The sequence below is a fragment of the Haliotis asinina genome, chromosome 4 (genome assembly GCF_037392515.1).
Source record: "Haliotis asinina isolate JCU_RB_2024 chromosome 4, JCU_Hal_asi_v2, whole genome shotgun sequence".
NCBI classification, from domain to species: domain Eukaryota; kingdom Metazoa; phylum Mollusca; class Gastropoda; order Lepetellida; family Haliotidae; genus Haliotis; species Haliotis asinina.
The window spans coordinates 23970385-23996601 of NC_090283.1; the positions used below are offsets into that span (position 1 = coordinate 23970385).

Sequence of the window (26217 nt, forward strand, 5' to 3'; positions counted from 1 at the left end):
TGCAGCAGCCAAGCAAGTCATGGTAACTGTTTCAAAAAACAGAACTTTGATTGTGAATAAGGAAACGTCACATGCTCTGTCTTATCGTATTTCAATAACGATTGTCAAAAAGACTTGAGACATCCAATTACCTTTTGACAAACCATACAAAAATCTCAGCTTTTAAACGATTGTAAGGTATATTACCAATCTTGGTAACGTATATTACTGAAACACTCGGATTAAGTCAACCTTTTCATATGAAAATTATATAATATGAAAACACTGCTTAACACAACTTCTGAAATACCAAACAGTTGAAAAGGAGTTTAAAATGTCACAAATGAAAATGTCACGTATATTGCATGCATTTTGCAAACATCTGCAAAATCATGTCCAGATCAACCTTATCAAACCGGAAGGTGCGGCAAGAACGTCCGCATGGTTTCCTTTTATTATAATCATGTTGAATTTCAGCCCTTGTGTTCCCCCATCTCATCTAATGTGCAAAACCAGAAGGTTTAGATGATTACATGAACTTGAGTTGGCAAGGATGGTAACAAGTGTACTCAAGAGAATAATGTAATCTATGTTACCACCAGATGTAATCTACCTGACCAGATTGTTTCAATCATAAAACTGAAATATGCAACATATTTCGAATGTAACTGTTTCTGATACAAAACATTATTCTGTCATGGCTAGAAAAAGAGGCCATGCTGTTGCATACATAATGAACAGACACACAATATGCAGCTTTATAAGAATATCAAATCATTTTGTAATCAACGTTACCGTTCAACATAAAGTAGTTTAACGGCTTACATTTCAGTGATAATCATCTCATATTGCAGAACAGAAAGCATGAACTACAAATGGAACAACACCACAAACACCATAGATTAGTGAAAAGGAATTTTTATTATGATAGGGTAATAAATAATAAATAACGTTAAGAAAAATTCACTGTTATGTAATCAACGTTACCGATGTCAAGACGGCATTGAAACAGAATCTATCAAATTAACTGATTTATCCTCACTTAAATTTTGTATAAAAGACATTGTTATGTTTAGAAATAGTAGCTGTGTGTGAAAAGTATACCCGTTTCATTCATGAATTCCTGGAAATGTCCCTTGCTGAGAAAGTCACATTGGCACTGCTCGTCTCAAGGGCTTCCACCCGTGCATATGGCCGACAACGTGATTTGACCAACAGGAGATAACTCTACGTTGAAATACAAACCATTAAGAAGAAATGTATCTTTTAAATAGTCAAGAAATAGGTCTTCAGGTGCTGAGTTAATCTCGTATATTACATCACAGAGATTACATTTACGTGTACTAAACATCCCAGACCCTCTCAATGTGGTATCTGTTACCTGTTAATGTCACTGCTTCACTCATTTAGACCACTTGCAACTATACTGTATGCTATGTTGACCATTTTATGTTGGATATTGGTGTATGAAGGTCACGTAGATTACATCCTTAAACAACTTTACGATTTGAATAACATTCATCATTATTTTGGAAATGAAACTTGCTTAACCGGTTCTTTGGCTCTAAGTACTTATTCCTAATTACTTCTGTACTTAATTGTTTAACTGGCACATTTCTCTCAAAATATGCAGTAGCTGTGGGTATTGTTTATTGAGCAATAACGTACATTACACATTTCTTGGAGACACTGGAAAAAACATGAGTGTGTTCATAAATTGGTATCTAAAGAACTGTAAGTTTTTTGGGAAGAACAACATCACTGGACGGTCATAAATGTTATCTTCAAACGTTATCCTGGATATTTTATTGCGGGTTACAATATAAAGACAGGTGCCCTGTTTGGCGAAACAGATTTTGGGGGAAATAGGCATACATCATCATCTGTGGATAATCAGAGAGAATGAGGGGCCGTCAATACACTGTGTTTTTAATGTTTTTTCTATTAATATTAAGACGTCGAGATAGTACTATAAACCAATGTGAATAAAGCTGTGGTTTAGGTGCAACAGTGATATTGGCAAATGGCTACGGGGTTGGGGGTTACGGGCGGAACTGCAGATTCCTTTCGTCCACTGTCCACCTTCTATGTCAATATCTAACAACCAGTTCGCATTAAAACATAACGATTTTGTTATGCATAGGCACATATTGACGATCTTTTGAAGAAGCAACTAATTTGTGAGTGTGCAACCCCGCCATATGTGGTCAGTCCACTCTCAGTGTCGGTACATTTCTCTGGAAAGAAAAGATTGATTCTGGATCTTCATAGAATTAACTCTTATGTGCATGAAATAAGCGTCAACTATGAAGGTTGGAAATGTGCTTTAAGTTACATCAACAAAGGGGACTGGTTGATTAAATTCGACATACATTCCGCTTATCACCATATTGACATATTTCCCCCACATACTTGCTTTCTCGGGTTTTCATGGAAAGACAATTCTGAATGTGTACATTATTACAAATTTTTGGTTTTACCGTTTGAGCTTATATCTGCTCCTTACGTTTTCACTAAGGTCACCAGACAACTCGTACAGAAATTGGGGTACGAGGGTAAGAGAATTGTGATGTTTTTAGATGACGGAATTCTTGCTGGATCTTCTGAATATGAAACAAGTTCCTTTGGATCAGCAGTTAAGTTAGATTTGATCAGTTCTGGGTTCGTTCCAAAGGTGGAGAAATCTTTATGGTATCCGTCACAGTCGTTAGAGTGGCTTGGATTTCATATCAATACTTCTTCCATGATATTAACTATTCCTGATAGAAAAAAATGAGAAAGTGTTGACAGCATAAGGTCGTTGTTGCTAAGCCATACACAGAGGATTCCTGTAAAAAGTGTTGCTTCCATAGTTGCTCAAATTGTGTCCATGAAACTTGTCATTGGATCAGTTTCACAACTTATGACTAGATCGCTTTGCGTTGATGTTGTTGCTGCGGCAACCTGGAACAGCAATATTTACATTTCTACTGGAAGTGTTACACAATTCAAGTTTTGGGCTAACAATATACAGGCGTAAAAAAGCAGAGAGTTGATTCCATCAACAGTCATCAAGAGATTAGTTTATATTGACGATAGTAACACGGGATTTCTCGGATATTGTGTGGAAATAGACGGTTTAATTTCTCATGGTCAGTTGTCCAAAGTCGAGTCTAATGAAAATTCTACATGGAAAGAATTGAAAGCTGTACATATGGTGTTCAAAAGTTTTGTGCCTCAGTTAGCTAAATGGAGTGTCAAGTGGTTCACTGACAATCAGAATGTGGCAGCCAAAATTGAGAAAGGAAGTATGAAAGTTCACCTGCAGTCTATAGCTCTTCAAATATTTAAGTTGTGTATGCAACACTGTGTTGATCTTCATCTTCAATGGATTCCGAGGAATGAGAATCAAGAAGTCGTTTGATTGACTGTGATGACTGGGGGATTTCCAAGACCACTTTTCAATGTGTTGACAAGACGCAAAAACTGAAAACAATGACTCTCTGTTCACTAATCCAGGATCTTCAGCTGTGGACTGCTTTACTGTTGACTGGAGTGGGACTATAAACTGGGTTGTCCCCCTATTCCCAGGGCAGTGAAACATCTTTCAGCGTGCAGAGCTAAGGGAACCCTGGTAGTGTCTGAATGGAACGATACGAGTGAGTGAGTTTTAGTTTTACGCCGCTTTTAGCAATATTCCAGCAATATCACGGCGGGGGACACCAGAAAATGGCCTTCACACATTGTATCCACGTGGGGAATCGAACCCGGGTCTCCGGCGTGAAAAGCGAACGCTTTAACCACTAGGCTACCCCACCGCCCCGGCACGATACGGATATCGGATATTGGTTTCATATGATTTCATCACCGATGTACCACTGTCAGTGGATTCCGTGCACTCTCGCTATGCTCCATACAAATGACACTTTTGGCGGTTTCTAAGACTAACAATACAGCTATATGTATATCAGCTTCCCCACAACTTTCGAACGTTTTCAAACCGACCATTTCCAAACTTTCGTGACTATAACCTGGGGCAGTTTTCCATGATAATTTCGGGGCATAGTCGGGCGAGTGTGAGCTTTTTGGAATGCTACAGCAATATCACGGCGGGGGACACTAGCAAAGGGTCTCACACATTGTACCTACCCATGTGGGGAATCGAACCCGGTTCGTCTGCGTGACGAGTGAACGCTTTGACCACTAGGCCATATAGGTCTGTGCCTCAGGAAGTTAGTATGTATGCTGCAATCTCTTCTCATTCTTTGTGTGTGTGTGTGTGTGTGTGTGTGTGTGTGTGTGTGTGTGTGTGTGTGTGTGTGTGACCACTAGGCCATATAGGTCTGTGCCTCAGGAGGTTAGTATGTATGCTGTAATCTCTTCTCATTCTTTGTGTGTGTGTGTGTGTGTGTGTGTGTGTGTGTGTGTGTGTGTGTGTGTGTGTGTGTGACCACTAGGCCATATAGGTCTGTGCCTCAGGAAGTTAGTATGTATGCTGCAATCTCTTCTCATTCTTTGTGTCTATGTGTGTGTGTGTGTGTGACCACTAGGCCATATAGGTCTGTGCCTCAGGAAGTTAGTATGTATGCTGCCATCTCTTCTCATTCTTTGTGTCTATGTGTGTGTGTGTGTGTGTGTGACTGTGTGTGTGTGTGTGTGACCACTAGGCCATATAGGTCTGTGCCTCAGGAAGTTAGTATGTATGCTGCAATCTCTTCTCATTCTTTGTGTCTGTGTGTGTGTGTGTCACGGCGCGCGCGCACCTACGTGACCTGTGATATTACTTGAAGATACACATTCAGTTTGAATTTTGGTTATAGGTCCTGAACATTACATTAGGTTACATTTGTTACACTACATAACATTAGATTACATTAGACTCCATTACATAACATTACGTTGATTGTTACCACCGCGGAATCGGTTGGTCAGGCTGCTTACTCACGTGACATACGTCATCGTATTCCAGTTTCGTTGATCGATGCTCATGCTGATGACCACTGGATGTTTGGGTCCAGAGTCATTTAGGTACAGACCGATACCATACAGGTGGAATATTGTTCCATTAAACAACAAACTTCAAGCCTCATTTCTTAAGCTGTTAGACCACCTGTTAAGAGGCACCGGGTACAATGCATATCTTAATTATGTTCACATAAGCACAATACGTAATATCATTAAATGATTTTTCATAACACAATTTCTTTTAACAAAAAATCTTTTATTACTGAAAGTGTAATTTTGGTTGCATGATACTATTTCCATTGGCATATGTTTCTAATACAGCAATATATATATATATGTACATAAATAAGTAAACAAAAATATAAAGCTGGGACATTTTGACAATAAAACATTATGCACTTCAAACATTAGCGAGACTAGTATCACTTAAGTAAACACTATCCAGCAGGCAGCTTGTGACAGATCTGTTCATCCTCTGTGTGCAAGGCTTATTTTACCCCTTTATTAACCTTGGATCAGCTTTGCTGATTAAGAAACCTAATTCCAGCCAATCACAGGCCAGATAGCAGGGAACAGCAAACAAACGCTGATTCACAGCCAATTAGAACTTTGACATAAAGTGATGGCACTGCTCCACTTGGCCAATGAAAAGTCAGGTCCTAGATGTAGACAAGCAGAGCCACCTTATAGTCTGGATAAGTCTGTCTCACAGTCCCTGAACCACATTTTGCCCAAGTCAAGCCTTCTAGGCAGTGCTAAAGCAAGTCTGCATTTCCTCAGGTTCAGGGTCTGTAGACATCTGCAAGAAAACTCACTTAGGAGGTCGGGTTACAAAGTAAACATATCTACCTGCCATGGCTGGCCAGACCAGCATCTAAACCTCTGGTCTAAAAATGGATTATCACAGGTTGAACATGGTCAATATCCGATCAATTACCAGGTAAAACTGATTCAGCATTTGCTTAAATAATTATCCTTAAAACAAACTGTATATATATATGCAGTTTGTGATGCTTATATATAATTAAATTTTTATTAGGTCCGAAAGTAGTCCAGTTTGGTGGTCGTGGCTTATTTTCTCAGATTCATTGGGAAATGAAATCAAAAGAAATTTTCCCAGTTAACCACACCGATTCATACAGTTTGCACATTGGTTTTTAGTTTCATACCTCAATGCAATGAAAGAAATACACAGTTAATCCTTAAATATACTTTTACATGGAACTGCAATGGCTGTTAATTAAAGCGTGTCACTAATACTCTTTTTCAAAGACATATTATTTATGTCTGCTTAAGTAAATGGATGAATTCAAACATTATTATTATTATTATTATTATTATTATTCAAGACAAAAATATGTTCTAGCATCATGATCATCAGCGAAAACAAAAATAACACATAAACAATTACAAGTCAATACATGACAAAGTTTAGATGCAGAACTTCAGTAAGACATTATCTCATAGTTTGGACCTTACAGTAGGTCAGGTTCAAGCATTTCGCAAAGTAATAACAAAGCTTATTAGAGCATCAAGAATGCCATGCAGGTTTCTGATTAAATGACTTGGCCAATCTTCAAAAAAATTATTTCACAATTTGTGTGAACAGTTAAGAAGAGCTCAGAATTGTAGAATGTCACACATATTTTCTTTCATTTCAATGAGATTATTTAGTGACTAGGAAGCACTAGGCAATGTTTTAATAAATCAAGTGCCTCACTTGAAATATTGGCTGACTGATCCTGAAGCAAACAACAAAAACATCTTGTACTATTTACAGGGATGAGAATGGGAGTGAATGAAAAAGGGGACAATGAACCAGCAGTGTTCAGGGGCTGTAGGTCCCTATGCCAGATCCAATGGCCCCATCATCATCAAATCCATGGATTAGCGGAAACTTCTCATTCCTGTATTAATAAATGATGCAATTCTGTTTTAAGATGCCCCTGATACACATTTCTGGTCCATTTGACAAAATATACTGAATTGCAAAAGAAATGCAACTCTGGCTATTTGTCAATAGAAGACATAATCATGAATGAACGTTATTTGAGATTTCATTTTGTTGAAAATTGCGTTTCTTTTGCTGTTCAGTATACCTGAGCCTCTCCTGATACAGGAGTGTAATACTTTGTCCAACATGTAGGCAAGATAGAACTACAGATACATAAACACTTGGTACATATTGTGTATATAAATGCATATGGTTGTATATATCAAGCCTCTAGTTACATCATCCCATGGAAATTATTTGGGTGCAAATTTAAACTATTTTCATCTTCAGCACCATTGTTGAGAGGTCACTCTGGTGTCAAACAGGCCTACATGCATCAAGTGCCAGGAAGTCCAAGTATGCTGGTATTGTGAGTAACCATTCAGTAATTTGAGTGTTGACATCGCTTTGAACAACATTGCAGCTATACCATGACAGGTGCACCAAAAATGAGCTCACATACTGTAACCATTTGGGGAATCAAACCTAGACTTTAGGCGTAATAAACTAATGTTATAACCATTAGGCTACCTACCCCACAGCCCCCTAGATTTTCGAAAGTCTCTTAGCGCTAAGATAGTCATAAAACAATGTGAATGTATGGCATGACTACCTTTGGGGAAAGAGAGCTTTGGATTATCTAGTCCCATGTGGAGAACATGTTGTTTGTGCCCATGTCACGCTCAGTGGATGTGTATATGGAACTGCAGATACAATTGTTTACTAAAAATGGGAAGTGCAAGAATGAAGGTGATGGAAAGCTGCCCACAGCATATGCCTGGACACAACCAGTGTCTTAGGCATGTATGTGCAGTCATTAAAAGTTCATTCAGTTCAGAGACTACTGAAAGATGAAAAAGTAACATCTTTTCGAATACCTTAATCAATCTTTCGTTGTTGTGACCCTACAAAAATTATACTGAGTATATACAATAATAATACCTTTAGGATTTGTGAAGAGTTTGAGAGTATGATTTTACATCGTTTTTCTCAATATTCCATCAACATCATGACACCAAAAATGGGCTTCACACATTGTACCAATGTGGGGAATCAAACCCAGGTCTTCGGCCTCATGAGTGAACACTTAACCACTAGGCTACCCCATCTTCCAGATTTTATGAAGAATATATCAAACAATAAGAGTGATTTTGATATTAAGGCAATGCAGAGTATGTTTTCAATCAATTCAGCTTCATTCCAACAAAACATCTTAGTGGTGAGATGATTGTGTTATCTAGATTTAACGTGGTGTGTAAAAGTGGGTATTGGTTGTTGTATCATTAACAAAAACCTGGATTCATCCTTTGCTAAAAATTATTTTCATCCTGAACTGTGCAACATCGTGTAACACATTCTACTTTAGGATTACACTTTCTCAGTAAAGTACAAAGCATATCAGGTGGAAGCCATGGTGGCTGGGTGGGTTAGATGTCTGAATGTATGCTGGTGAATAGGAGCCTGACTCTGAGTTTGAGGTTGATTCCAGAATTTGATTCAAATCAACTTGTATCAGATACATGTATCTTCTCAATTGTACTTTGGTTACAATTATTTTGCTTGATTGCTATTCAACATTAAAGCTATTTGATCATTTTTTTTCTCATACAAAGGGAGACAACTCCATGTTGTCTGATAAGTATTTCTGATATACTGTGGCCAGTCATCATTAGAATGACGAGATGAAGGTCAAGAACATGTCTCACTTTTGTGAGAGAGTGAGTACAGTCTTACACTGATTTAAGCAACATTCAAGAAAAATCATGATGGTTTACTCAACTTTCATGAAACCAGAGTGCTACTATCTGCACAATAACCATGCTTATATAGCAACGATCAGCAGATCCTGGCACAAGAAGGGGCAGAACAACATGAAAACATCATCACAAACCATGCCCTTGTTGACTACATCACTTCCCTGTTATCACATTTGACAACAATGTTTTGAAACATGGGAAAGGATGACTAATTTGACCTTGATCATGATTTAATGTGATGTAAGGATTCATTTGGTCACGATCTGTCCTCTTCCTGTCATCTTCATTTAAAAATGCGCCATCACTTTCTTATCTAAATCACTGGTACAATATGCTACACATTGTGCGCCTAGCGTTGATTACACATACAAACAATAGAAAAAGGCATGCTTATTAAAAAATCACAGTAGCCTATTATACTATGGAAAGCAATATTTACATTACGAACAATTTCTCTGGAAGAAGATCTGTCATAGGGAACAACATGTACATAAATTATCATGATTATTATATTTACTGTGCATATGTACGAATATTTCCATATCAGAATGAGATCCTACAGACATAGTCAATAAATATCCAAAATATCTTCAAAATGAAAACAAAATCAATCTGTCACTTGTTTGAAAACGTATTTAACAATGACTTGCTTGAACAGCAAAGTTCTAAGAACAGTGATTCTTCTTCCTTAGAACCTGGCTGAGTTTATGTCATTCTCAACTGATAACTTAACGATCCATTCCTAGAGGCCATTGTGGCCACCTGTTCAACATTAAAACCAGTGTACATAACAATTTGACAAGCATGATGCACTAAAGATATTGTTCGACAATACAACAAGTGCTATCCATTCACAGAGGCCATTGTGGCCATCCAATACACATTCGGACTCCAATGTACCTAATATCTGACAAGAATGATGCACTACAGAAATATTTTTCAACAATCCAATCAGTGCTATGCATTCCTGTGAGCCATTGTGGCCCACCAATACACATTCAAATTCAAGTTAACATACTACATGACCAGCATTATGTACTAGATCATTTGTGTCATGAACAAACACCCACTCAAGTACTATCCATTCACAGTGGCCATTGTGGCCCTCCAATACACATTTGAGCTCCAATTCATGCCAAATATGACAGGCATGAAGCGCTGGAGAAATACTGTCACATAAGACAAAACATTCACGTTCTATTCATTCCTAGAGGTTATTGTGTCAATATGACACACACACTTATTCTCTAGTGTTTCCTCCAGACCACAAAGAGGGCAGGGTGAAGTTTCTTCAGAAAAGGACACCCTAGTTTGAAAAGGGCACAAACCACAATAAAAACCAAAACAAAATGATCAGATTGAGTCTCATGTATTATTAACCTACAGTCTCCTTTCCATTTTTCTCATGAAGCTTTTCACAACAGCTTCCAAGTCGGTGTCATTGTGGCTGTCACTGTTTAGGCTGATCATAAGATGCTTATTACAGTTGCTGACTTTCAGTCTGTTCTTGTTCTTGTCACAACTAGCAAGTACCGGGCAGGGCACAGTAAAAAGGGGCAGGGTGCCAGAAGAAAGGGCAGGGCGCCAGAAGAAAAGGGTAGGGCGCAGCGGCGCCCTTTTAAAAACGCTCTGGAGGAAACACTATTCTCCAACACACATAAGTAAGGGGGTGAGTTTGGTTTTACGCCACCTGTTGCAATACTAGAGCAACATTACCGCCAGGGACACCACAAATGGGCTTCACACATTGTACCTATGTGGGGAATAGAACCAAGACCCTTAGCAAGACAAGCAAATGCTTTACCCACTGGGCTACCCCATCACCCCAGCCAATATCAAGCACAATAACAGCTAAGGGCAGGAAGCACATCTTATAAAATGAGGCTTGTAGCATGTCCTTAAAATAAACATAAAGACATAATAAATAAAACATACATAAATAAGAAAATATATTCCTGTTTTTTCATTTACCAACTTGTTCATGATGTAGGTGATTGCTAAATACACTTTACAATCACAGTATATTTGAAGTGTGGTAATGAAATGATTCAAAGGAATTTGATATTTAAAAACCCATATTCCTACACAAGTATGATGGTCAAACATTTGTATCGGATCTGCCAGTTTGACAAATATTTTCAAAATTTCATTTGTGAGATTGAAGCTAGTGTTGATTCTGTATCCACTTTGGGAATAATACCTGTTATGGTCAGACCTGCTCAAGTTATAATAAACTAGTTATCAGATTTCATCACCACTCTTCTTGCCATCGATTGTTAACCCATTTCACCATTCCAACTCACACTATGGGCAACCACATTTCACCATCGACCACCCCATCTGAACTTCGACCATCACATCTCATCCTCCAAAATCTCACCATCACCCATCCACCCAATATCTCACCATCACCCATCCACCCAATATCTCACCACTGACCACCAAGGAAATACTACATTTACACATTACATTCTCTACTGTATGTTCTCATGTTCTGTGCACACCATTCTTTAACGCCAGTTATACTGAGAAATCAGGACACCATACATACAGTGCTTTAACTACTGATCCAAACCAAACTAAATGCTTTGGTAACAGTGTCCAGTTTATGCCAGCCAGTTGGGCTAGCTATGCCTAAAAGTTACTAGCCTACAAACTAATTCAATAAAGTTGCCCAAAATTTGAAACAAAACAAAAGATTGCAATGACAGAAGGGAATAAAATATTACATCATACGAGAAATATAATTGCCAAAAACAGGAGAACACTGAATTCATGTTTTGGTCGGTGAGAGTGATATATTTAAAAATAAATCCCTAGCCAGTCGTGCAAGTGACTGTGGAATTCACTGACTGGATTTTTACTAGCCATGAGCTAGTAACTATTTCGTACACTTTTTGGAAACAATCTCATCCACTGATAAGTCATTTACTTTTTCAGTTCTGTAATATGTCGGTTCAAAGTATATACAAATATGATCAACAAAACTCTCAGTTTATTCATGCACTTTTTCAGTGACAGTTGTGTAAGTCCTGTAGCATTCACAAATCTTCTGTACAATCTGACAAAAACATGTCCAACATCCTTTTATCTCCACATACATCAGTATCAAGCAATGATATCCACATCGAAGATGACATGTATATCAGCAATTAGAGCTGAAACGATTCACCGAGACACTAATTTGATCAGATTTTTTATATCGGACGTTTGATTCGATCGTTTTCGCTTCGATTCTTCATAGAAGTAAAAACATCAGATTTCATTTAACTCTCAAAGTCGGCTATTTTCAGTGTGAAATCCATCATCAACCTGGCGATGTCTACTAAAAATTCTCATCTGATAATAACCCTGGTGCCAACCACTTCATTTCCGCATATATCAACATCTAGAGTGGATGTTTTTGGTTTATAGAGTTTGGTGGTATGAAAGGAGGTCGTCCAAAGCATCCTACTGAGGATTTTAGAAAGCTTAGCAAATTCCAAAAGAGGTAATCGGATTCAAATCAGTAAAACAGAAAAGCACTATCTAGAGATCAAACACATTCTGAAAAATAATTACAAAAAGTTAAGTCAATTCATGTCAAGTAATTCTCTTCTTGACATTCAACAAGCAACTAAGTCAAGTGCACCATGTCAAAAAATGCTTAAGACAAAGATCAAAAAGACATGAATACAAATGTTCTTTTCTCTGTATAATGAATAATGATTGGAATATGTCTATGCATTGATTATGAATATCTCTAGTGGGTTTTCACATAGGTGGGCTGGTATTTTGATGGCAATATACGTTTCTGGTAAGCAAAAAATATTCAATGCAAAACATCATTCTTCAGGTTACAGCCTTCTTCATTCACACATAGAATTCTGATATAAACCAGTGGTAGCTCGATAATCAATCTTAGTGTAAATGCTTCTCTTGCTTTTAAAACATGAATCACTTAAATTCTAACATGAAACCCAACGATATGATAAATTCAAATGTTACATATCACTAAAACCTCTTAAAATACTCTATATCAGGCTTCCCCTTGATGCGGAAAACTTGCGTATATGACTCAGTGTAAAGATAAAATACAGATAAAAATATACACTGTGTTGATTCTGATGCAGGAAAACCATACAATTCAATGCTACAGGCAAAGAATGTAACTAAATTGATTTCTGATTTCAAACTGATTCAAAAGTACACATGATAATTCTTTAGGATTCAGACTTAAAGGCATCTACCTGAAATATAAGAGAAATTATTCATGGAAAACTGATACTTTTTGTCTACTTGTTTGACCCTCAAATTTTTATGTAGATTCCTCCCCCAAAAATTGGAGAGTCAATGTGACCCCCAAATATAAATATCTAGTAGGAACCCTCCTCCATTGAGATCATTTGACCCAAATATTGGTTGTCCCATATCCACACTCTCATAAGAAATGTTACTATGGTTACTGATACATCACAATGACACATGCATTTCATCTGTTACAGACATGAAGTATATAACTTGAAAGTTGCCTGCAGTTTCCACATCAAAGGGGAGGTAATCCTTGAAAATCAAGGGAGGTAATTCTTGGGGGGGAGTATTCTGCAACATCACAGAGATGATACTACTATCCATTACATAGTTACATGATGTCTACGACAAAACTACTTTTACACTTTTGAAAATGTTACTCTTCCTTATCCTTGTCAAGCAATACCAATACAAAATCAATAACTGGCAAGACAAGGATTGCATTCTAAGATTAGCAGATCCATGCATGGTAAAGGGAGACCTCTCCATAGCAAAACACTAAACGAGGACGACTTGATACCGGGTCCCACACATCATGTACATCACTGACATTATTCAACCTGAGAAAACTGTCTGGGTCCTCGTAATAATGATTTCCGTCAACTCTGATTTCATGGGAGGTAGTTGGGATTCTTTGATTTTTATCAGGAAGAAAATACATACATGCTCAGTGCTTAAAAACATTAACATCTTTGTCTGCTAGGAACCGTCAAATTTGGCGTGACCTATAAATGATCATTCAGAAATTTTCCACCATAGAATTCTAGCCATCTACTCAATACGTTGTGTTTTTTAGATTACAAACTGACAAAAAATATTTTCAACCAGCATCAGATTATCTTTTGAATTTAAAATTAAAAAATTTAAAACAGTATATTAACCGAAAGGAAATCAAGGCCAAGGTTTTGGTATCGTAACCTAAAAGCTGAGAAAGCCAAATGTCCTACAACCCAAATCACAAACCAAAACCTGCTAGTTATCAACAAATTACAGTTCAGTTAAAATAAGAGTATTGATGGTCCTTTGTCTTTCCTGCAGATCATTTTCATATGTTAATAGAATTAAGAAATATTTCATAACATGATCTTGCAATTGTTATAAGAATAAAATAATAATTAATTGTGCACACATTCTAACATCAGTTGATCCTGAGACAAATGATTAAGGCTATGTTAAACATTTATCCAGCTGGCCGTTGATCAGTATTGGATTCATTGTAGGTTTAATCCTATAATCAAATATTTGAATTAAAAAATGTTTACATTTGCACAAAACAAAATATATATTTAATGTTCAGTATGTCTGCTGTATGAAAAAAAAAATGCTGTTCCACTGGAATTTGTAAAACATCATCATGATTTACCAACATTTTAATACCTGCTCCCCAAATTCAAAGATTCTTATATGGGCAGATGAGTGAGGGTTTAATTTTACCCCGCTTTTAGCAATATTTCAGCAATATACCAGCTGGGAACACCAGAAAAGGGCTTAACATGCTGTACCCATGTGACGATTTGAACCTGGGTCTTTAATGTCATGACCACTAGACTACCCCACTGGCCCTTATTGACAGATGACCCACATATATCAGTTTCTAGTCATAATGGACTAACAAGCTAACAGGCATTTAAGACCAAACATCAAGGGGTGTAGAAGAATGTTCTGATTGTAAAACCCTGTACATGCCTGTGAGTATCACTTAGGTCTATCCTGTTGCTGCAATTTGACTTTCTGGAACTCAAATTGGATCGCATACCTGACAAAACTATGATATCCATCCATTTGTCACGACATCAAAAAAAAAGCATGTCAAATGTCATGCAAACAGCCTATCTGATATCTAGAGTCTTCATCGGATATCGGATATGCTCAAACAGTTATCTGGCAGTCATTGAACTTAGACGTGACTCAAGTTACTTCCCTTTCTATCAATACTTAAATCCCACCTGGCAGCAGTTATCAGCTATAATTTCATACAGTCTTCATATGTGTAAAGACTATTCTCACGCATTTATGATATATCCATACATAATATGTCTGACGTCTATTCATTTTAAAAACCTATTTATAAATCCTGGTTCAAAGTCTGCAAACAATTATACCTATCTCCCTGTTTCTACAATCTAAATATGTTGCCATGTCAACAGTATCCAATACTCCAGTACTCATTTTTCAGTTTAAGAATGTTTATAGTGTAGAAAGCATAATTTACATTAGGTAAGCATGCAAGAATACATTCAAGAAAGCAAAATATATTATGTTGTGTCGACTATATATGTCTTTAACTTTTTACAAACCAAAGATTCAAAATTGTCATAAATATAAACTTTTGGGGCCAAAAAAACAATCTAAAAGAAATTTTCCTGCAAGTATATATTCTTGGCCAAAAAAACCATCATGATTTTATTTATTAAACAGGGAACAAACCTACAAAACTTTGTGTTATACACAATAACAGGCTAACATTCATAAATCTTGCTTTTTCGAGTGAAAATTAGTTTTTATTTTTTTCTTATTCTTGAAGAAAAAATGACTGGTGGATATGTAAAACAAGAAATAAAATTGGTCTGGCATACTTGGAATTTGAACAAAATCCCAAATACTGCTTTGTACAATTATGATAACCAAACAAAGGATATTACTATTCACTGTTGTCCGCAATTTGTTTCTGAGAACAGAAAAACTCAAGTCTTCAGACCACAGTTTTCCTAACATACAGATCTGAAAAGACACTCTACAGATACAAGTGTAAATTAAGCTAAAATGATACAACAGTCAATGAAGTTGACAGTCTTGACGCAGATGCAGATACACTTCATGAACTCTGATCAACAAAAAAAACCCAACTCTTTTCCTTCATCTGCATCAAAATACAAAAGAATCTTCTTTTTTCACATTCTTCAAATCCTCTCTGGAGAGTCTGACTCAAGGTCTTTCGTCATTTCTGCAACACGCTGATAAAACAAATCCTTTGCATACTGGTACAAGAGTATATCATTTTTATTTAATTCAATAATTCGATCAATAACTGACTTAGGAAGATTATTTTGACTGCTTCGTGTGGACGTCCATTGGATGAAATCCTCAGCGAACTCTAATCCAAAGGTATGTTCGAACAACTTCTGAGTCAAATTCTGGACCTCGGTCAAGCCGAAAAAAGACAGTTTGCGCAGATTTTCTTTAGCACTTTCTAAAATTTTGGCATTGCGCTGGTCTGTTGACATTCCGCTCGTGTTATAGCAGTTGACAAGAGTTAGGTTTGCCAGCATTCGAGACTGGCGATTTATGGCCAGGTTATGTGGGCAGTTCATGAATTCTTCTATTGACACATTTTTCCAGTCAACTGTGTCGTAACAGAAGGGGACCTCTTCCAATGTGGCAGATCTGTTGTTGCAAGCCAGCTTGGCTGTTTTCCATGTTGCACCGCGCTGAACGTGCAGCCATTCACTTAGGAATCTCTTTACTGGATTTCGAAGGATCGTCACGTACAGATATCTGAAAAGAAATGATAGGAGGAATAAATGAAAACCTCTTCATGTACATTTAGGAAAAATACTTGTGTTTCCATGACAACCCATCATCTCTAAAACATATAGATCTCTAACTACAGTCCGTTTGACCCAAAAGTGGAATTTTAACTCGAAAAGTAGTAAACATATACCGCTCAATGAAATGCTGATCACAATCAAACCGTTAGACCAACTTTGTAACTTAGAGAGAGTTTATGTCCTAAAAATAAAAAATTGTTTAACACATTGTCATTAAGATATTGACACAGTTCACTATTTCTTATGAGAGAGCTGTGCAGGGAAAGGAACAGCCAGGTAAAAATCATCGTCAAAAACTGACTTTTGTTTTGCTAGTGCTCCTGAAAGGTATATCTCATATCTGTGATGATGCTGTCAGGATGGTTTGTGTCTGTGGCAGGCAGTGGAAGGAAAGTAGATGTGTTTTAACACAATGGAACACCTATGTGATCACATACGTGGACAAGTACTTATATGAGGCATCTTAATTGAATAAATGTTTTTTTGAGAAAATATGAAAATAATGTTTCATGAAATTGGCACATAGGTGAAAATCATCGTCAAAAACTGACTACCTTTTTGGTTGATACTTTTACAGGTTCTCACTGGGGGTCCTATTCAGTTAAAATGTAGTTGCATTTTTCTCTCTCAAATGCTCCTGTACATTACCCTATTGTGAAGATGAAAATACATAAATAGTGAGTGAGTGAGTTAGTTTAGTTTTAAGCCACACTCAGCAATATTCCGGCTATATGGTGGTGGTCTGTAAATAATCGGGCCCAACTGGCCAGTGAATTTTTATGAATTCAGACATGTGTTTTCCAATCTGTTTTGAAATGCTTTGCTTGGTTTCTACATTCAAATTCTGGGCTAGTGATTATTTTGAGGCCTAGTAACTGTCACGCATAACTAGCTCAACTGGTTGGCAACATTTGAAAACTATTTCGCATACTGGCATGATGGTGTGTCTTTAGTTTAAGTGAAAACTGAAAGACAGGAAACACGTAACATGTTGACAAAGGTCAGTGTTTGCAGGAGACATATCAAACTGTTTGTGACATGGTCGTATTGATGGAACATTATCGTGTTCATGCTTGACAGCTCGCATGATGCCGGATACAGTATTACCATCTGTAGGGACATGTTTTCACTTGCTGTAGGGGCGGTGGGGTAGCCTAATGGTTAAAGCGTTCGCTCGTCACGCCGAAAACCCGGGTTCAATTCCCCATATGGGTACAATGTGTGAAGCCCATTTTCTTGTGTCCCCCGCCGTGATATCGCTGGAATATTGCTAAAAGCGGCGTTAAACCAAACTCACTCACTCACTTGCTGTCATTTCAGTTCACATTGTCAAATTCACGGATGTCTAAGATTTCAACATACATGTCAGGTAAAACCTTTCTGCTTGGTTTCGAGGTATAATTAATAATGCAGTGCATGCTACTCAACTTTTCATAAGGATACTTTCTATCTAAATTATAATAATTAATAATATAATTAATAATGCAGTGCATGCTACTCAACTTTTCATATCTAAACATGCACCTGTCATGTATGTAAGAATCAGTTGTGCATAGCCTGCAGGAAAAAACACATCCTTATCAAAAGTTGAGTGGTTTTCATATTCTCCAGTGTTATAAGAACATTTACCCCAAAAGATCTGCCCTAGAGGTGGTCTTCAGCAGACCATGCTTGTCACAAGAGGCAATTATTGGGATTGGGTGGTCAGACTCGCTGACTTGGTTGACACATGTCATTGTATCCCAACTGCATAGATTGATCACGTTGATCACTGGATTGTCTGACTTGGTTACTTACAGACTGCCTTCATATAACTGGCATATTCCTGAGTGCAGCAAAAAACAACAAACCAAATCAAACTCTCATTTTTATGATTTTGCATAATATTGAGACCTTTCATTTTAAGTACTCTAAAACTAAGCAACAATCCCTTTTCACTTACTATTGTCTTTTAATCTGTGCAGTGAAAAACATTTGTTATGAATCTATCAATCATCAGTGTGAATTGGGGGGACAGACTTTGATTCAAACTTTTTAACCCATATTACCTGCTTTATCCAGTCTTCACGAATAGTGTCTGACCCTTGCCAACGGTCAGACAGAAGTCCCCAACCTGCTGTTATTTGTGGCATGTGACACTTGTTCACAGTTTATAAACTTATGTTTATAACGTTTGTCATTATATAATGCTAATAATTTCAATGCCAATTATGAGAAATGTTAAATCTGAAATGTGTGTTTAATTTTACTCTGTGGGTCCTGTGAATTTTCAGTGGGTCAGACAGACATCTGAAACTTACAGGACCCAATGTCCTGTTACTTTGAAACACCATTCATGAACACTGTATATCTGGCAAGTCTAAACAAATTGCTGCCAAAGCAATTAGTTTCATTATAAGCAATGATAATGATATTATGGTCTTTTTGCCAGACAGGAAAATGCTAAGCTTACAATGTAAACAGACCTGTCAGTGCTGCCAGATATGTCTGTTTAGCTTAATTATTTTAAAGGTTTAACTTAACATTTACTTCCTTACATTGCACATATTTTTTTTTATCTTAAATATCTCCTATATTTGTTTTCATTATCATGATTATGAATGTTCAAGGGACTATTCCACATGAACGCTTTCTTGCGCAACTACAAAAAAAAAACCTTCTTCTGGTGATATATATAACTATCTTCTCCTCTCTCCCATCAATAGTATTTTTTATATGAATGAGCTGACCTTTCTAAAAAAGGCTCTTCTTAAAATGAACGAAAATATTTGGATATGCTTATCATGTCGCATAATGAATCAGTTTAATTTTACACCATACTCAGCAATATTCCATTATACAGCTGTATGTCTGTAAATAATAGTGTCTGGATCAGACAATCCAGTGATCAACAGCATGAGAATCTAGCTATGCAAATGGGATACAATGATATGTGTCAACCGAAGCAAACTCGATCCTGTTAATCATGTAAGCTCACAGGGATGCATGTTTTAGCTACAAAAGGGGGAGGCGGGATAGTCTAATAGTTACGGTGTCTGTTCATTATGCTAAAGACTGGGTTTGATTCCCCACATGGGCACAATGTGTGAAGCCCATTTCTGATTTCCTTCACCGTGATATTGTTGTAATATTGCTAAAAGCGATAAAACCATACCTACCTATTCACTTTGTTACAAAAGCATGGCACTGTCATACAGTACATGTTTATCAAATGGTTTGCATTCCAGTAGAAATTAAATATGGTAAGTAAATACATATACACAAGCAGAAGAAGCTACATTGGGCAATTATATCATTGTTTTCTTTTTCAAATGTTTCAACTGAAATTTAGCTGCAAGACGTGGATAAATTTGGGTAGAATTGTATCCATGAACTTAGCGCTAAATTAGAACTTAGCACATAACTCCAGAGGGGCCGACCCTAAAGTGTTTCAAACAGTAGTTTCAAGGAACAAAGTCAGTAGTTTGACCATAAAATTAGTAGTCAACAAAACACATAAAGTCATAATGGATTCTGGGTAAGTTAATATGACACTGATCAAGAGTGAAGCTTTCATTTCATATATCGGTTTTGTATAATCAAATGAAATTAAAGGTCATGATGATACACAGTAAGTGGATCAGATCGCAATGGCTTTGAAATCAGCCTCAGATTTCTGACAGAAAATTAATAGCTAAAATTAATTAGTTCAAATGTCAATAAGTTTGATGAATGTAAGGTTTGTGAAGTTCTAAAATGTATTTAATCAACAAAAAATACAAGTTTTTGTCCATAGGTCCGAATTTTAATTAATGTTCTTCAAATTTTGCACAATTTCTAGTGCAATCATACTGACGTAGTTTGAGGCTAAATTTTGTAGTGATTACGATAAAATTGTAGAGGTTGGCATTTCATACAGTTCTCTACTCCCATATCGTAACATAAACTAAAGATAGTCGTAGAGCTGAGGTTGTTTTGTCCTACTGCACCCCAGGGCTTACCTAGACGTGCTCAGATGCTGATATTGGCTTTATGATGGCACCAATTGTCTTTACACATTTCTAAAATGGAATAAAAACTTTCCCAGGTCATGCTGACATATACAAGTAGCTAAATGTGGACTTTAATGAGTTTGCTTAAGTGATCAGCCTTCACAGATAACAAGATGGATAAATTTGAAAGACTGCAATGCATAGTTAAATACTTTTACACTGAATATATCAGAATTGAACGTTAAAATAAGCTGATCTAATAATAGAAAAAAAATTTGAAAGTAACTAAAAATCAAGCAATATTTGAAAGAAATTTCAGTTTAGGACAAGATAACAATTTTTTTGAAATCTGAATTGTATTTCATGTGCTTAATGCAAATATGATCATAAATAAGCACTGGTGACTATAGGGAGCCTTGTGATAAACTGAAATGTTATAATCCATCTTGGAATATCTGAAGGCCAACAAACCACCTGGGGCAGCTTGGAATTAGATATCTTCATTATTTTAACAGCTGCAACAAGCTGATGAGGAGGCAGCAGTTGATGACGTTTACAGCATCTTCAGATTCAGACTGAACCTCAAAATCTGTACATGAAATATATACTGTGAAATTTTAGGAATATTTGCAGAAAGTGGTAAATTTTCAAAATGAATTTTTCTTTAGTTAGGAAGACTTACCCCTATATGCTTACTACAAATGTTATGAAGGATACAGATATGTTTACTTCACGCTTCCACCATCTGTTTATTGGTCAATGCCTGATCTGTGGTGAATCTTTTTTGAAAAATAGACTCATGTTCTTCAAAAAACAACTTGGAGTTATTGCCTGAGAACGCAAAGCCTTTCAGTGTTGACGAATGGTGTTTCAAAGTAACAGGAAATTGGGTCCTGTAAGTTTCAGATGTCTGGCTGACCCACTGAAAATTCACAGGACCCACAGAGTAAAATTAAACACACATTTCAGATTTAACATTTCTCATAATTGGCATTGAAATTACTAACATTATATAATGACAAACGTTATAAACATAAATTTAGAAACAGTGAACAAGTATTACATGCCACAAATAACAACTTCAGACAAAGTTATTGTGATATAGTCAGTCAGACACTGGGGCCAGCAGGTTGGGGACTTCTGTCTGACCGTTGGCAAATCTGTCAGATTTGTCAGAGGGTCAGACACAATTCGTGAACACTGAAAGCTGGTGAATTAAGGCATTGGGGTGGGCTAATCTCATTTCCCAGACTGGGAAAGTTCTATCTTCTATGGATATACATGTTCTTTGCTACTAATTTGGGTGACTTTTCAGTGTAACTACCATATTAATAAATGAAGATGTACATCCATAGAACTCTCCCTGTTGTTTATCAGTGTTATTTCACACCAACTTCAAAATGGCACTCAAAGAAATATTGCTTTTTTCATTACAGACAATTAAAACAAAAACATTCAATAACATTGTCTCATTATTATACAAACCAATCATTGATCTACTATAATTTCAACATTATTTGTCTCAATGAATGTCCAACATTCCCTGAGTAATTCAATCACTAGTTGCAGAGAGGCAGTTAACAGGGAAACAGTGTTTCCGTTATGTAATGGACTTTGACCCCTGCAGTTTGCAACATATGTCATATTTGGGATTTCACTTTCTCAGTAAAGTACAAGTTCTACATGATAAATGTTGCATCTGACCACTTTCTAAATGGCATCGTGTTACCCTACAGTTTGATTGTCTGGTAATATCAATGGCTGTTGGTCACCATGTCCGTCAAATTTTAAAATACATTTTAATGTACGCCTGTCAGTTTTATTTTACCTTGAAAAAGATTACGTTTTCAGAATGACATCAAGGTGTTGTCAAAGAAAATGGAACAGTTTTGGAAAACCCCATGCTAAAAATAGCTTAGTTGACAAATTCTGATATCCTCAATATTTCTGATTGTTTTTTTAGGGGGCAAAGTCTCACACACAATGAAAAGCGTGCTTGCTTGACCATTAAAATTTACAAATGACCAGTTTTTTTAAATGTTAGCTGGTCACAATATCCAGCTCTAAAAATGCCAGCAGAAACACTGAATAAACAAGATCTCAATGTCAGTGATTTGTGATTTAAGTCAAAAATACCCTTAACACTATGGAGTGTAACCTTGGTAATATACCAAACAGCAAAAGAAACACTACACTGATTTTTTGTCAAGTTTTTAAATGAAAGACATAAACATGAATGCTTACTTTTAGAGATGCCTTTATTTTCGAAATGCGTGTTTCATTTGCTGTTAAGAAGGTTGGATGAAAAGTATCAAAATGTCAGGCAAACATTGCTAAATTTGCTACCAGCTACCGACCAGTTATCACGAACACCTGTCCATAGCGCTTGAGTAGACCGTTTGATTTTTACTTTCGTAGTATTTCACACATTGTAACATCACTAAGCAATAGGCTACGAGAGTTAAAATCAAACTGTCTTCACAAGCGATACAGACTGGTGCTGGGGATAACTGGTCACTAGCCAGTATCATTTTGCGTCAGTTTAGTTTTGTGCCACACTAAGCCATAGTCCAGCTATACGGATGCAGTCTGTAAATTACTGAATTTGGACTAGACAATCCAAAGATCAACTACTATATTCTTTCATATAGTCTCACTGAGAGAAGCACAATAGATCTGTGGACAAATTGATCAACTGCTTTGATTTTTTTTATTTTTGTTTACAACGCACTAATGAGTAAGTGAGTGAATTCACACTCAGCAACATTCCAGTAGTGTGGTGGTGGTCTGTAAATATTTCAGTCTGGACCAAATAATCAAGTGATCAACAGCATGAGATTCGATCTGTGCAACTAGGAACCAATAACATGTGAGCCTGACCACCCGATCCTGTTAGTTGCCTCTTATGACTAGCATAGTCACCTCTTGTGACAAGCATGGGTTCCTGAAGAACTATTCTAACCCAGATCTTCATGGGTCCGCACTCACATGATAATAATAATAAAAACATATGTGCATTTATATCGCGCCAAACTCCACACACGAGGTGAATACTCATAGCGTTAACAGTCAAAGCAGGCAGATTATTACCCCGGATAACCCAAGCTGCCTGTTAGACGCTAGAAGATTATAGCCACATGAATTATACCGCCGGGTACCCATTTTCTGCTGTGTGAACAGAGGCAATTTTGAACAACTCACTTGCCTAAGATGAGACCACATGCGTCATGTGCTTCATTGTGGGACAGGACTGAAGTCCTAGAAATTCTCAGGAGTCAAACTGCTGGTCACCCATCCGAGCACTGTCTGCATCCATTGTTGCTTAACACTTACCCGAGCCTTATGCACAGGACCACACACCACCACTAAAGGAAGCTGCTATCCATAGATGTCTCAGTAGTCATTTCAAATTAAAATTTAAATAAAATATTTAAGAAATAACAGAAAATGGTGAGAAATACCTTCTCTTCCGTTTCATTTTTTCCTTCTTATTCATCATTTTATCAACACAAGCGGTCAGCTCTGTCCAGTCTGGGTGGAGGCCACATGACCAGCCAGTTGAGTAACGACTAAACAGCCAGATCCTTCTGTTCTTCGTAAAACAGTCGCAATGCTTCTTTTTCCGCTTATAACAGAAGCACGGCGGGTCCACATCTAAATCGTCTACCAAATGTTTACCAAACGTCGTTCCCCCGGTTTTCTGAATATGGAGGAAAACAAACACATCTTCCTCGGTATTCATGTCTAAATCTCGCACAACATCCTCCTCACTGAAACTGTGTCTGTTGTAAGCTCCCGCTAGAAATGCATCGAGATCCGTTCTATACGCCGGCGTAACACTTTGGTGTGTGAGAGCGCACGAGTTAGAATCAAAACAAAAGTATCCAAAGAACAGTATCGAAGCGATAACCAACCCTAGAAGCCCGACTAACGCTCCCTTCCACGCTTTCATTGTGGGATATTGGCTACGAAATACTCATAGTAGCAGATACGCTTCGGGTGGATTAATTTACACCGAGCTCAGCACCACCGAACAATGAATCCTTTCATTTTAAAGCGACAGACGAGTGTTCCATTTCCGCACCTCTGTTCCGTCCGCCATGTTTTTGTATGACCTCATGACCTTTCATAAATGAACTATGAAACATACAGACAGGAAATAGTTAACGAGGATAATTTTTGTTTTGGTACGTTCGTCGCAGGGCAAAACAATCACGTGGGTGAAATAATTGGAACGATTTAGAATCAAGTGTTTGTTTTCGTGGGTGAATTAAAAGTGGCATCGTCATTTTCCGGATTGAAAATATGTACGTGTGTACGTCGAACCTACAATGCAAGACAACAATTACAATACATTGTGGATTCGAAAAAAGGAAATTTCCACATTAATAATAACAATTATCATTATAATAATTAAGCACGATGCATTCAGTGTTTGACCTTCAGATTATACAGATATATACTTTGATTAATACTCGGAATAATTAGATCTATTTCAAACACCACTGAAAGCATAAATGCCTAGATATTTTCACATCTATATATATTTCATATATGCTATGAATATTTGAATCAATTCTCTGACTTTGTCAACTTCCCGTTACGTTTTCCTGGAAGCTATTTTATGGAAACTTCTTTCAACATCGCCTATAAACGGACAGATTGATGGAAGCGCACATAAAATCAACGGATCATTTCAATCAATATTCGCGCACTCGTTCAACATGTGTCATGATAATTTGATTTTGTCATATTGTTACAGCGTGGCTGTCAAACGACTTCCTGTATCTCTACGTGAAACTCTTTGGAAGATGTCTTGCTTGTGAGCTGCACTGTAATTAATAGCGTTATAAACAATATTTTCATCACATTTAGAGAGGATTATGTATATGTGTATGTGTCACCTTATCTTCCAACCAAGAGGCATATGAACTATGTCTGTACAATTCGTTTGTCACACCCGAAAGTTTGATTTCAATAGTATCTTCTGCCGCATATAGATACAAAGAGACAAACACACTTGTCGGAAACTGGACGACGCTGATGCTCGAATCAATCAACGGATCCTGACTCATCAAAGGGATGGAACTCTGTATAGCGGGTTTATCGCTAAGGAAGATTACAAGCTTATCGGTAACAACGTCTTATTGCACAGAGCGACGTTTCTGTGTTGATGAAGATCCGGGTTAGAATTGATCTTCAGTAACCCATCCTTGCACGTAAGAGGCGACTAACGGGATGGGGTGGTCAGGCTCTCCGACTTGGTTGAGACATGTCATTGGATCCCAGTTCCGTAGATCGATGCTCATGCTGTATATATTCTTTTGAGACAGACGTTTATTCAGTATTTCAAGCCAATACTGGATGTCTGGTGCAGACCACCGCTGGAATATTGTGAGTGGAGCGATGAACAACAGAGGAGTCAAGCTGCCAAACACGATCATACATCCAAGGACTTGCCGTGACCAACATTGCTTATGCACCCTTCACACTTGAGGTGGAGTTCGATTGAGCCGGAATGCTGTCGGAATGAAAATTTCTGGAGATTCCTGGAAATTCGAACTGAATTCTGAAACTTTTCTTTCTGCACTCCGAATGCTTTACAACTATTCGGGTCAATTCTTGTAACATGCCCGAATGGTTTGAACATATTCAAAACTTTCGAGGCACATTCGAAGTGGAAAAATATTGAACGGCATATTAGGTGCATTTGAACTGTATTCTAAACATCTTCA

At 37.2% G+C, this 26217-nt stretch overlaps 1 protein-coding gene across 1 annotated transcript; it reads right to left on the reverse strand.

Moving 5' to 3' along the window:
• Positions 1-15327: 15327 nt before the first annotated feature.
• LOC137281400 (heparan-sulfate 6-O-sulfotransferase 2-like) lies at positions 15328-24600 on the reverse strand. The gene is made up of 2 exons (XM_067812601.1): positions 23944-24600; positions 15328-16458 (listed from the first exon to the last, which is right to left on the reverse strand). The coding sequence occupies exons 1-2, from the start codon at positions 24432-24434 to the stop codon at positions 15864-15866; spliced, it is 1086 nt and encodes a 361-aa protein (XP_067668702.1). The 5' UTR covers positions 24435-24600; the 3' UTR covers positions 15328-15863.
• Positions 24601-26217: the final 1617 nt, after the last annotated feature.

Coding starts and splice junctions, on each gene's coding strand:
- LOC137281400 (XM_067812601.1), bottom strand. CDS start 24,434: ATGAAAGCGTGGAAGGGAGCGTTAGTCGGGCTTCTAGGGTTGGTTATC. Junction 16,459..23,943: donor AAAATGAAACGGAAGAGAAG/GTATTTCTCACC, acceptor ATTTCTTTTCAG/ATATCTGTACGTGACGATCC.